The following is a 14,279-nucleotide window of genomic DNA, read 5'->3' as shown; positions in this document are numbered from 1 at the left end:
TTCAAATCACCTTTCCAAATGTGACAGGATTTGTTAAAATAAAAAAATGAAACATTATTTAATGTATGTTTCAGGGTAATTCCATTTTTTTCTGTAGTGTGTCTTTAGTGAAAAGGGGTTTAGTATTTTGTAGTGTGGACTATTCACAATGCACCGCTTTTGACAAGGGATATTTTCACTGCAATAAAAAGGACATTATTTAAGTACAGTGAAGGCTAGTATATTGTTAAACTAACATGAAGTCTATGCTAAAGGACTAGTGAGGATAGAAATAAAGAAACGAGGCTAGCGATTTTCGAAGACCTGTTCCACAGCTGGCAACTAATTATGTGGCCATCTTGGAATGAGTGTTACGGCCATCTTGGAATGGGACAATAACGATGTGTACGAGTTTCTAGTGACAATAGCACACACTGGAACATACATTGTTTCTGGAGCCCAAATAATCGTCTTCCCAACCAAACGTCTAGGCTGCCCCCTCCCACAGCCCAGAGAAACGTTTATTGAAGTTCTTACCGTATCTGCTAATTGAAGTTCGAGATATGCTGGCAGATGCTGGAATGTTGTAAGAGGACGTCTGCTTTGGGACAAGAGCTACCACAGACCGGTCAGACACCTGGATGAAGAACAAAATACGAAGACTGTCAGACATAACTTGCTGAAAGGTGTTGACACCAACAATGCCAACAGTTAGGGTTAGTTAATTCTTACATAGAACTTTTGGTCACCGCAAGGCCGTTTTAAGAACCCCTGCTTTTTAAATAAATGTTTGATGCACTAGGAGTTAATATCTGGCTCAAGGTTTAGAAAGGAGGTCACTGTTGTGGGCTCCTTACAAAACAACACTAGGCAGCCAATTGAAGCTCCTCACACTTCTTCAACAAGATGCCCCATATTATTCTACAGGTAGTGCTTTGACTGCCATTTGACAGCACACTTTTGTTAATTAACCAGATAAAGGATTTTCTTATTAAAATACTTTTATCTCTTACCAATAAGCGTCTTCAATTGGTCATTGGTGTACACTAATTAAATATAACGTATTTTGTATCTTAGATTGATTTGTATCTGAGATTACTGCATCTCTCCAACCATCCCCTGCATGCGCGGGAAGTGAAGATCGCCATGATGGCTGCTATGGCCGGAGAGAAAGCCTGCCCAACAAAGGGAATACATGTCAATCAAAGGTGGAGAATAAAGAAATTCCAAACAGTGCCAGACTAACAAAACAAAAAAGAAAGAAATGCGCATTTTCTTTTCCTAGCCTTTAAAAAGAAGGCCACATTTTTGGGTCTATATAGATTGCGAACCAGCTTGTTCTCACAAGAGAAACAACACATTAAAGACACTGTGAAAGCATAGAATACGAGTCACATACTCCCACCAAGGTCGGGCCAGAAAATAAAGTCAATTTTGGAGATGGATCCTGTTTCTGAATCCGGCCACTCCGAGATGGCTGAAACCCAACCTAGATGTGAACAAGAAACATAATCCATTTCTAGGTTCAGTGTGGGAAAGTCTATGCAGTGCTTAATTTGAGCTGGTGGTTGCCAGTGGAGCCCTCAGGCACTCATTTTTGGGGACTGGGACTTATTGAACCTCTTCAGGCAGTTACTGAAAGGAAGACATAGAAAAACACACAAAAAGTAAAGGAGCAGGAAGAAAAAGATGGAAAAACGCCTCAACGGGAGAAAGAACGAACCCGCAAGAGCGATTACAGAGGTATGCATTGCCTAGTAGTTGGCGTGCCAACCTTTAGAGCACAGGCCTGCGGGCTTCTGAGCAGAGCTTTGGGCACACTTACTCATTCTTTTAAAAATCAAGCAGTGAGTATATGCTGGATACTAATCCAAATCACAAAACCTCAGTGTGGGGAGAATTAGAGTAGGTAGACCTTATTGCAGTGTCCACTCATGTTTGTTTCCTTTCTCTTGCTTTTATCCAGATAGATTCCTTAATATGTGGGTTAGATGTGCTAAGGTTTTTTGTGCTGGTCTGACCGACTGTTATTTTGATTTTGGAAAAGGGGGGTGGTGATGGACAGAGTTTCTGAATGATGCAGAATACTCTTACCAAGTCAATAGATCATGGTTTTAATCCATCACCGTTTTATCCACACTATGTGTGGGAGGGTATACTCAGACGTGAGTCCCTTGCTCATTGCACCATCAGGATTCAAGCAAGCCGGGCCGAAGAAGGCTGTGATGCCAGAAACCGGTCCCTGGAAGCTTGTTTCCTTCCCAGTATAAGAATTGGCTTGGTAGTTTGGTTTGCCCTGTTCCCATCATGCACTGGGACAGGAACAGAGCTAAAAAACGGTGATGGATTAAAACCATGATCTATTGACTTGGTAAGAGTATTCTGCATCATTCAGAAACTCTGTCCATCACCACCCCCCTTTTCCAAATTCTGACCGACTGTTATAACAGATTGGTGAAGCAATTCTTAGCTGTTTCTGTTTTGTCTTCCAAGCCAAAGGTAGGCCCGTTTTGATGTCTGTTTGTTGCTGTTTTGAGAGCATTTCGGGTGAAACATTTGCCGGGTTCAATAAAATATTTCTAGCTTTTACTCAAGGCTTTTAACTTTGGAATTGAGGTTACTTTGTGGCCCCTTTTTAGGATATTGAGGGGGAGATTTACACAGTTTTTGTGTCACAAAAGTGACGCAAATCAGCGCAAAATCATTTTTTTCCCTATTTACTTTCCAGCGCTAAACTTATTAAGTGCTGGAAATAACGGAAACGTAATGCGCCCATGGGGACGTACCAAAGGTGGAGCATGGCCGTTCCCTCACGCTAAACCCAATTTACTAAATAAAGTAGATTAGGTTTAGTGTGAGAAAACTGTGCCCTTTTCAAGTAGGCACACGGAAGGAGGAATGCTTTAATTTCTCCTTCCTTTTCCAACTTAGCAAGTGTGCTCCACTGTGCAGCACGCATACAAAGTGGAAAAAGCTTTGCATTGTGTCTGGGCTTCGGATTTTGTACAGGAAGGGCACCCTTCCTGTACAAAATACCCAGCGCTAAGGTGGGTGCTTGGAGCACGGCAGCTGTAATCAGCGTCGGCGCAAGGGAAAGGGGAGGAGAGCGTCATATCTCTGAAGATATGGCGCTCTCCTACTCCACGCGGGGGGGCTGCGCTGCTTGAATCGCACAGAGTATCTTGGTTTTCAATTGAACTTTTTTATGCTTCGCTTTAGAACTACATTCATATTAGCTGTAAATTATTTGCAATCCCTTTGCTCTTGCTCTGCTAATTACCACCCCCCTGAAGCAGCTACCTGTACTGACGACAACAACCACCACTGCCGCTATAGCGTAGGGTAGCTCTCCCTATCTTTTGAGCTAGGTCCAGTGTCTACTGTGCTTTTGCTGCAAGGATATTGTGTGACATCCATCTGTGCTCTACAACTAGCCTCAAGGAGGGTTAATTCCAGATTTAGGCTCATTCTTCTGTTATATTTTGCTCTGTATTGCCTTGTATGATATAGATTTCCTCTTCTGACCCCTGCTCTGGTAACAGGTCCCCTATCATGTCACTAGCACCAGATCCTGCTAGTTATCTCGAAAACTAGGCATCTGCCTCCGAGCTCAGAGTCTCCATGTCTACCATGGACCCTCAGGGGCCTGCCCACCAGCAGGGCAGCCTCGCGGCTCATCTCTCACTTCAGTATTTCACGTCGATGCCTCATTACAGCAACTAGAAGCACTAGGGTCGTCCAAGGCCAAGATGACAATCAGTTTCACAGAGACACTTCAATCAGTGCTTTATACTACAAAGCAGCCTCTCTGCCGCCTTCTCAGCATACCCTGGGCGGGAGAGTCGGAGGCTCAGGGGTGATGTGCTGGCTCGCCATATTTAATGTTGTCTTGGTCATTGCAAATGGCCTTTCTTACCACAGCAAAACTAACTGCAAGGAATGACTGCTAGCACGCTACCCCAGTGACGCGAGTCACTCTACACCTATCTTGCTTCGCAAAAATACTGGTTAACAAGGCAAAGTGACACCAGTCCATGTTGGAGATCACTGCATTTTTTCACCATTAAGAAGGAACTCCATATAGTTCTAGGGAGGATTTAATGCAACATAGAGGTTATGGGAAAAAGTCCCAAACTTTGATAATCAAAATAAAAATCCTTAGGCCTGTTCTATTAAACATTGCAAGCCAGCCAGCAGACTGCATCCAGGCATGTGAATAACATGGCTATCTGGATTTTTCTTTACGAGCCTAAGAAAGGCTGTACTGCAACCCTGGATAGCCAAATTATGAAGTCAGTCTACCGGATTAAAATGCTAGAAAAAAATCCTCATACTAAGGTGGTAACTTGAGCAGCAGGAATGTCAAGGTGCTTGACTGTAGACAAGTCCCAGGAACCTGAACGATGCACAGTTTGACCCTTAGGTGACTACTATTTACTGTTGCGCTCTGTTAGTGCGTTGGTCTAAAAAGCCAGAACAAATGTTTATGCTGAGTTGCCCTTAGCGAATATATTTGTAATTACATGGGATGAGCAGCACTACAGCTACCATAATGCCATGGGGCTAGTTGTGAGCCCAGCATATGCACTTCTGTCAGTGCCTGGCCTGAAATGTCTGCCTCCATTGTGAGGCTCCTGGAGAAGCCAGGCTGGTACCCTCAGCGCGCCGACACGTCTACCTGATACAGATGAAGAAACAGAATGATTGCACAGGGACAGCAGGAGACACTGCCTGGCCCCAGCACCTGCTCCCTCAGGGGAAGTGGCAGATCCGTAAAATACGACATGCCGGGGACATTCCCGGTCAGCGTGATTTAAGATCACATCTCGCCCATGAAGAAAAGGCAGAATTGCGGCCAATGCAATTAAAGCCGCCAACACAAAGGGAATAAAATAGCTATAATAATGTTATGGACCATAAAGCATCCTTATTAAACCATTTTTTATTTTAACCAGTTTTATGAACTTTAAAAGTTTGATTTACGGTCGAACAAGCAGTAAAGCCATCTTTTAGGGCCTTTAGCTATATGTCTCTATATCACATCAAAAGGATTAATTACTGTAAAGTCAAACTATAAATGAATATGAACACTAACGAGATTCTGTGATCGCTGTTTTAAGTAGCGATGTTTAATTTTGCCCTCCCGATAAATCTACAAGGCCAGGAAGGTGCTTAACACCCGCCATTAGCATCAGGGCGCGAGGGGCCAGCTGTTCTATGCACATTCCCAAAACATTATATGTTGGGCCCTTTAAGCTGAAGACCAAGAGGAGGAATGTGTCACACGCTGGGACTGTGTGGTAGTAAGCCAGAGGGAGAGGGTTAGGGAGAGGGGGGAGAGAGAGAGACAGGGGGGGGGGGGGGGAGAGAGAGAGAGCGAGAGAGCGAGAGAGTCGAGAGAGAGAGCGAGAGAGCGAGAGGCGAGAGAGAGGGGGCGAGAGAGAGGGGCGAGAGAGAGCGGGGAGCGGGGAGAGAGGGAGAGAGGGAGAGGGAGAGAGGAGAGAGAGAGAGGAGCGAGAGAGAGGGGGAGAGAGAGAGGGGGGAAGGAGAGAGAGAGAGGGGGAGAGAGAGAGAGAGGGGAAGAGAGAGAGAGAGAGAGAGAGAGAGAGGGGAAAGAGAGAGAGAGAGAGAGAGAGGGGAAAGAGAGAGAAAGAGAGAGAGAGAGAGAGAGAGGGGGGAAGGAGAGAGAGAGAGAGAGAGAGAGAGAGAGAGGGAGAGAGAGGAGCGAGAGAGCGAGTGAGAGAGAGAGAGAGGCGAGAGAGAGAGAGAGAGGGGGCGAGAGAGAGGGGCGAGAGGGAGAGAGGGAATGGGAGAGAGGAGAGAGAGAGAGGAGCGAGAGAGAGGGGGAGAGAGAGAGGGGGGAAGGAGAGAGAGAGAGGGAGAGAGAGAGAGAGGGGAAGAGAGAGAGAGAGAGGGGAAAGAGAGAAAGAGAGAGAGAGAGAGAGAGAGAGAGAGAGAGAGAGAGAGGGGAAGGAGAGAGAGAGAGAGAGAGTGAGGGAGAGAGAGGAGCGAGAGAGAGAGAGAGAGAGAGAGAGAGAGGGAGAGAGAGAGAGAGGGGGAGAGAGAGAGAGAGAGAGAGAGAGACACAGAGAGAGAGAGAGAGAACGTTACCTCACTCTGAGAAGCATCGCAGTTATTCTTTGTATCTTTGCAAGACGCTGCTCATAAAAAATAACATCCTTGTATTCCAAAATTGCCTATTCCAATGTGATAATGCTGGCCCCATGCTCTTCTCGTGTTAACCCTGTGATCTCCCTTCTTGAGCGTTCTTCTATCGTGACCCACCGGCTACGTTCTCCTCCCCTGCGATCTCACACCTTGAGTGGTCTTCTTGTGTGATCTCATTTTCTGAGTGCTCTTCCCACCTGGTTAGGTGCGCTTCTTATGTGATCTCACCTGTTCTGCATTTTTCTCACGCGAGTTCTGTTTCTCTTCCCATGTGATATCATCAGCTTTGTGACCTTCCCTTTTGAGGTCACTGTCAACCTCCTCATCATCCCATGTAAGCTCATTGACTGTTTACCTTTCTCTTGTGTTTTTCATGTCTTTCCATTTGCTTTGATGAGATAAGGGAGGTGACCTATAACCCAAACCAGGCCCCACATAGATCACACATATCCATTACCACAACTAATGCAGAAAAAGGTTAAAAAGCTTTCAGGTTATGACAAAAATAAGGAATTTCTCCATCCCACATGTGATCCCTCCTGCCTTAAAACTATTTTACTGTTGTGCTGTTCATGCTGGATCTATATTCTTGCGTTTAAGTAGTGCACGTAATACACCACTTCAGTAACATTACTCTTCTAAAAGTGTAATATAGGTTTTGGTGTAATTTGCATTCGTGTACTCGTACTTAGTGGATACTGAGGCTGAAAGCTGTAGATGAGGGATTAAACATGGACCATGAATACTGGTACTTTTAGGAGAATAGTCATTATCAGGAGGAAGATACAACATAAGTTTATAATGATAAATAGAAGAACCATATATGATGTATATTGTATGATATATAAGAACGACTTTCTGTATTACCTGTTGTTGCTTTTTGTCATACACATACATAACTATGTTATGTAGATATTAACAGATGTTAATTCATTATTCCTTTGAGAATGTATATAGGCTTGAGTAAAAAAGATTTTATTGTTTGGATATTTACAATTTTGCACTTAGGCTATCAATGTATATGGGAAATAATGAACTCTCGAGTATACATATTTTCTTTTGTCCTAACTTCTGAGGATTTGTATCACTTAATGCACGTAATATACCACTTTAGTACCATAACTCTTCAAAACCTTTTTTAATTGATTTTAGTGGTTTGTTATTTGCATTCTAATACTGATCAGTAAAAACGTTTTTTTAATTCATATTTTTCTACCTGATAATGCATGAGTGTATTCAGCCGCTTCCAGTCCCCCTCTATCTTGGTGGTTATGTCTTCATCCTGCAGGACCACACGAGCTATTCGACCCTGGCGCCATTCTGTGAGTAGGAGAAAATAGAAACAATTAACTCTGCTTGGCACAGGATCCCTGGTGTTGCAGAAAGTTTTACAGACCAGTGAGAGTATTGGTGCATGTGAGTATCCATGCACCCATCTCCTTTCTGCAGTGTTGCCACAGACAGCTCCTGTTGCCGGTCACAGCTAGCACTAGATGCAATACAATGTAAATAGCAAAACTGAGGGCAGAGGCAGATAAACGCCGCACCCAACACTTGAATAATGTTTTTAAAGTACCTGCTGGTGCACAGAACCAGGTAGTACTTCCCTCTCTACTCCCCACAATATAGGTATACAACCTAACAAACTTTGAACACAAAATTGGTTCCAGCACTCTTTACAATAATGTCAGATAGTTTCTTCGTTATCACTAATCAAAACAATTCAAGTGATTCAGCACATGGGGAATGAAAAAAGATGATCAGTGATTACGAAGAAACTCTCTGACATTATTGTAAAGAGTGCTGGAACCAATTTTGTGTTCACTGTATGCAATACAAATAGTAGGCTTTGTGCCAGCCCTTGCTCATTATCAGGTAGCTTCTTAGTCAATCTAAGTTCCCAGCTCTTACTGGATGCCTTTCCTCTCTATTCTTCCCCTAGAGCATAGCTTGTTTACCCTTGCTTCTGATTCACTCGGATGTATTCTTCTACTGCTGATGTTATTGTGCTTTTTTTCTTCTTGCACTTTTAGTTGTTTAGAACTCAATGGGAGTGCACTTGCTTTCCCTCTCTCCTTTTTTCCCTCTGGTCCCATCCTCCCTCCAGGTGCTTCCCCACAGCACGTCAGATACTGGATGTCCGCATTGTGATGTCCTGAATGTTGCCCTGCTAATATCTTCAGTGCCTTTTTGTTCTTCCTTTTTTCTTACTTATAATGTCTTGCATCGTTCCCATAAAGACCTCCCTGTGTTATTACTGTAGTCATTAATGTCTAGCTATGTTAAAACTATAGAAAACAATGTTTACTATACTTTCAAGATGGCCACTGTGTTATTTTTATTTATTTTATTTATTTTCAAAGTTTTATATAGCGCGAACAAGATCTTTGCAGATATCCGAGCGCTTTACAGAAAGAAGGGGTAAGGGAAACAAGAGGGTGATTAAGCAGACTTTTTGTTACAATAATGGTAAAAGGTAATACGTGAGTAACAAAATAAGATTGCAGTCAGATAAAAGCATAATACATGTAGATAATCAAATAAACAGCTAGTACAGAGTCGGTGTAAAGTCTTAGATCGGACCAAAAATAGAGTTCAGGTGAATTTAGCCATTAGGATGGCTTTTACTTCTTTCTTAAAAAATGCAGTGGAGGAGATCAGCCTCGTTTCGGGAGGGAGTGCATTCCAAATCCTGGGTGCCATTCCTGAGAAGGAGCGTTTGAATGTTTTTTCCTTCCGGAATCTTTGAGGTTTCAGGAGGATATTTTTTGAGCTTCTATTGGTTCTCGAGCCTCCTGATACAGTCAGCTTTTGGGTGAGGTAGTTGGGTGACCTGTGGTGTACAGCCATGTGTGTCATGCAGGCAATTTTCAACTGTATTCTGGCTTCAAAAGGCAGCCAGTTCAGGGATCTTAAGTCAGGGGAAATATGCGAATGTTTTCTTGATCCAGTGATCAGTCTCGCTGCAGCGTTCAAGGAAGCTCTTAGTGGTGCGGTTGTAGATAGGGGGAGTCCGCTGAGAGCCACAATTCCGTAGTCTATGCGTGGGATGACTAGGGCTTGTACTGCGGGTTGGAAGTCCTTAGCTGGGAAGAAGGGTTTAAGTTTCCTCAAAGTGTTGATTTGGAAATTAGCTCCTTTAGTTGCTTTGCTGATATGCTGCTGCATGTTGAGATTGGCGTCAAGTGTGATGCCTAAGGATTTCGCTGAGTCCACGATGGTGGGTTGGATATTGAGTGCGATTAGGTGCTTGAGCCAGGATTGGGTGGTGGATATTTTCGCAGGAGGTGAGATCAGAAGGAACTCAGTTTTCTGCGCATTAAGTTTGAGGTGATTATCAGCCAACCATGATTGGGTGTTTCTGAGCGTGGAGTTCAGAAGTTTGATGTCTTCCGGGGATTCTAGTTTGAGGTAGAGTTGAGTGTCATCAGCGTACATGTGAAAGTGTACATTAGATGCTTGAAGCAAGGTGGTGAGTGGTTCCATGACTAGGTTGAACAAAGAGGGGGATAGGGAAGATCCTTGTGGGACGCCTAATGTTACAGGTACAGACGAGGACAACACGTTGTTGATCTTGAACTTCTGAGACCGGTTATGTAAGAAGGAAGTGAACCATTTGAGAACAGTCCCAGATAGACCCATTCTGGAGTTTAACAGCTCAAGTAGATTCTCATGTTTGACGGTGTCAAATGCTGATGAGAGATCAAGTAGGATAAGGAGGCAGGAGTCATTGCGATCAAGGATTTGGAGGGCGTCATCAATTATGTGCGTCATAGCCGTTTCCGTACTGTGTCTTGCTCGGAAGCCTGATTGATGAGGGTTGAGAAGGTCAAACTGATCAATGTGTTTTGTCAGTTGGAGTTGTACTCATTTTTCCAGCAGTTTGGCCAAGGTGGGGATATTGGTGATAGGGCGGTAATTGTTTAGGTCGGCCGGGTCAGCTGTAGGTTTCTTGAGTATAGGCGTGACTTGTCCTACCTTGAGGGAGTCGGGATGAGTCCTTGTTGTAGGGAACTGTTAATTATTTTAGTCCAGAGTGGGAGGAGCAGGGGGGTGAAGTCTTTTACAGCATTAGCAGGTAAGGGGTCTGTGAGGTGATTAGAGGGTTTCAAGGTGCCGAGCAGTTTGTTAATTGATTCTTCAGAGTAGGTGTCGAAGGACGACCATGCCGCATTGTTTTTAGGTTGAGTGGTAGTTCTGCTGATGGGGCTGGAGTCTCGGCTTACATCATTGAGGAGTTCGTTTTTTATATTATCAGTTTTTTGCTTAAAGAAGGCAGTTCCTCTCCCAGTGGCCGAACGAGATAGCATCAAGGCACAACATGTCATAAACCCTTTTCATCGCACACACACCCTGCCTAATCTTGCTCCCACCTGTCCCTGTTCCTTTCTCTCTGACTTGCTTTACGAGGAGGAGGTGCCCGTTTTTATTGGGGGTCCACCGATATCTGATGAAACTGTTGGGCCTTGCCGGGTAATTTATTGTGGGCTGAACAAATTGGAATGTGGGCTTGTCATCATGACTCTGCTTTTTCTTTGTAGTGGAAACATGTGAATAGTATACTAAAATGTGGAGAATGTTTGCCTGAAGCACAATATTTTGTATAAAAAGAGAAGCCTGGCTTTTTAAGATTGAGCAGTCTCCTGAGAATATACATCCCGTGTTGTTGTACTTCTAGGACCTGTTACTTGGTTGCAGCTAATAAAATCGATCCTTGACTTCACCTAGAAGACTCTGAGTTTCTGTGGTCTAAATCAGGAAAGTACTCGAGGTCTTTGGGTGTGTACCCTGACACCACTGGGTTACCGGTTTGGTACCGGTTCTGAAAAACCCAGTACCTCAGTTGGCGGTGTGTGATGCAACATGCATTAGTAGGCCAGATCATGCAATGATTTTGGAGATTGGAAGGCTCTTCTGCGTAAGAGGGGCCATGACCTGCTGTTTCTGGTAGAAGATTGTTTTTCCTAAGGTGTGCAAGTTGAGGAGAACTACTCTGCTCTCTGTACAAAAATCACCTTGGCTCTGGACTCATTAGCCCCTTTAAAAAACCATTGTAAGAGGGGCAGACCCTCGGCCCCGTGGTTTAATGAGAGTTTGAAAAATCTGAAACTTGACTGTAAGCATGCTGAGAGGAGATGGAGACATGGTCATCAGGATGAGGATATCCTCACCTGGAAAAACAAGATGGTGGGCTATAAGAAGGTGATTAACAAGGCCAAGGCGGAACATTTCTCCACTCTGATCCTCAATGCTCCTAATAGTTCTAGAAGCATTTTTAACATCTTGAACAGTCTGACCAACCCAGAGTGTTCTAAGAATGTGATACCTTCCTCTCAAGAACTGTGCGAAAACCTGGCCAGGTTCTTTCATGATAAAAGTAAAAACATCATTGAAGATTTGGGTGGGGTTTATCCTCAATCTGAGGTGGGAGATACCACGACTTCGGGCACTGATGACATGGTGGTAACAGTTGCGGAGGCGGCGGGTGTTAATTTAGAAGGTGGATCTGCCAATCACCTATCCGAGTTTCTGCCCCTTGAGGCGGAAGACTTTCATGGATTAGCGTGTGGTATTCCTTCTGGGTCCCCCTTAGATCCGATGCCCTATAAAATCTGAAAAGAGTTTAAGGCAGAGTTGTTTCCTACACTCCGTCAGATCTGTAATCAGTCGCTTATTGACGGAGTGGGTCCGTCTCAATGGAAGCAAGCTTTGGTGACACCCCTGTTAAAGAAGCCTTCCCTCGACCCGGAGTGCACTAAAAACTATATGCCCATCTCTCTCTTGCCTTTTCCTGCTAAAATTGTGTGTGAGTGGTGAGTAGCACTCTTTCCAAATATTTGGAACAAAATAATTTACTGGAGGAGGTCCAGTTTGGATTTCGGCCGTCCCATGGCACCGAGACGGCCTTGGTGACCGTGATGGATGAACTTCGGAGGCGGGCAGACAGGGGTAGGCAGCAGTACTTATTCTGCTTGACCTGTCTGCTGCCTTCGACATGGTCAATCATGGACTCCTGCTGAGAAGGTTGAGAGAGGTGAGGGTGACGGGCTGTGCTCTGAGGTGGTTCCAGTCTTTTTTACTGGACAGACAGCAAGCAGTGTCCCTCTCCTCTTATCAATCTGCTTTTACTAAGATCGCGCATGGCATACCACAGGGCTCAGCCATCAGCCCCATTCTATTTAATATCTATATGAAACCCCTAATTTTGGTAATCAAACATAATATTAATATCCTAAATTATGCTGATGACACGCAGCTGATCCTCTCTCTTGAGGGAGATCAGTCAACTTCATTGGAAGTGTTTCATAGCTGCCTGTGGGACACGGCGTTTTGGCTGAAGGAAAATTCTCTGCAATTTAATGCTGGCAAGACCGAGGTGCTCTACTGTGCTACGGAAAGGGTACCCTCCAGGCTGCCTAGTAATTTTTGGCCCATCGACACCCCGACCGTCATTCAGCCTGTAAAGACTGTTCGTAATCTGGGCGTTATATTTGATAGTGAACTTACTATGGAAGCGCAGGTGACGAAAACAGTGGGTGGTTGTTTGGCCATTATTAGATCTTTACGGAAGATTTTCCCTCTGCTGCCCCACTTGGCGCATGTGCTAATAGCACGCAGTACTATTCTTAGCAGATTAGATTATTGCAACGCTATATTACTTGAGTCTCCGAACTTCCTTCTTGACTGGCTGTAGAGGATTCAGTCAACGGCAGCCAAATTAGTACTAGGCTGGTCCAGAAGGTCCTCTTCTTCCTAGGCCTTGGCTGAGTTGCATTGGCTCCCACTGAGACAGAGAGTCTATAAAAAACAATGTTGTCTATACGTTAACGCCTTAACCGCAGCCATTTTTCCGCCGCAGTGCGGGCGTTCTGAAGAGTGGGCGGGGCTGCTTCAGCCGTTGGCAGCACTAGGGAGGGAGTGCTGCCGTCGGCCAACAGCCAACGGCACCACGCAAGGGGTTAAAGATGGTTGCCCAACTGCATGATGCATAATGATGATGCTACACTTTTTGTATCAACTAATTTGGGAGCGATCTTAAAAGTATAGAAAATAATCGTTTTTATGCTTTTAACATAGCTGGTTAAACACTGGCAAAGCCAATCACATTGCCTGCTCAGGATTGGCAAAAAAAGAACCACTGGTTTTGCCAATGCTTGTTTTTTTTAAAAGAAAAACAAATTTTAAAGCCAAGAGTGATGGTTACAGCTGTACTTTATCAAGTAGCCTAACACATTGAGGCCAATATAGCCATAAGGACGTTTTTTTTTAAACAGAAGAAGGAGCACTGGGATACTGAGAAATAAGAATACTATAAATGTCAAACAATGGATATATTCTATGTGTACCAGCGGGGTGGGGGGAGGCACACGCTCAGAGCAGAGCAGTGTACACTTCAAGGCTGAGAAAGCAGCAGAGCCAGGGCGGCCTATGGATGCCTGCACCACAGCCCGGCTGCTTCTAGAAAGGGAGGCCAGCGGGGATCTAACATATGTCGAGCTACGTCCTTTCCCCATACACCTGAAGGCCCATTTCTGCCTCTACCTGGCCCAATGGTGAACTGAGGAGGTGTGCTTTAGGGATTGAGTTCTCAGTCGAAAGAAATGACTATTCATCGTGCTCCAATACTTTCCTTTCTCAGCACTGGCGGTGCTTACAAAAACACTATACTTTGGTATAGAAGGCCTGCGCAGTGAGCCAAGTACTATCAGGGGCGCTGTATGTTTACTTCCTTAACATGTTCTATGCATATATCACGCATCTCAATTGCATTTCCAAGGGAATCCAGACCAGTTCTGGATGGTTAGCAACACTCGGCTCCCCCGACTATCCATCATTGTGTATTAAAGACGGCGGCAAGAGGTCGAACAATCTTACTACCAGCGAAGCTCTCCTGACCCAACAGACCACAGGAGTCAGACTTGCGTCTTGGATCGAAACTATCGTTTGCTGGAAAAACAAACATGCAACTTGTAGAAGTAGTTTTGCAGCTTATCTGTAACATAGATCCACGTGGTGTGTCTAATCCTGACACCCGAGGGTTAGGCTGTTTTTTGAAGAGTTTTGTCTGGAAGTACAGACTATAGGCCTCACCATGACGTCATCACGAAGCCCACAATACCCCACACTGTAGA

The 14,279-nt window shown here is 44.5% G+C and overlaps 1 protein-coding gene across 1 annotated transcript in view; it reads right to left on the bottom strand.

The window, feature by feature from the left end:
- PLXNA2 (plexin A2) overlaps nt 1-14,279 on the bottom strand; it is a 561,219-nt gene that overhangs the window by 19,332 nt on the left and 527,608 nt on the right. Inside the window, exons 26-27 of the mRNA XM_078644504.1 lie at nt 7,364-7,467; nt 517-616 (exon numbers count right to left, since the gene is read on the bottom strand). Of these exons, the coding sequence (XP_078500630.1) occupies nt 517-616; nt 7,364-7,467 (204 nt within the window). The remainder of the gene's footprint in view (nt 1-516; nt 617-7,363; nt 7,468-14,279) is intronic.

This window comes from Lissotriton helveticus, chromosome 5_1 (genome assembly GCF_964261635.1).
Source record: "Lissotriton helveticus chromosome 5_1, aLisHel1.1, whole genome shotgun sequence".
Lineage (NCBI taxonomy): Eukaryota > Metazoa > Chordata > Amphibia > Caudata > Salamandridae > Lissotriton > Lissotriton helveticus.
The sequence above is the reverse complement of the archived record's forward strand: the minus strand, read 5'-3'. Positions and strand labels throughout refer to the sequence as shown.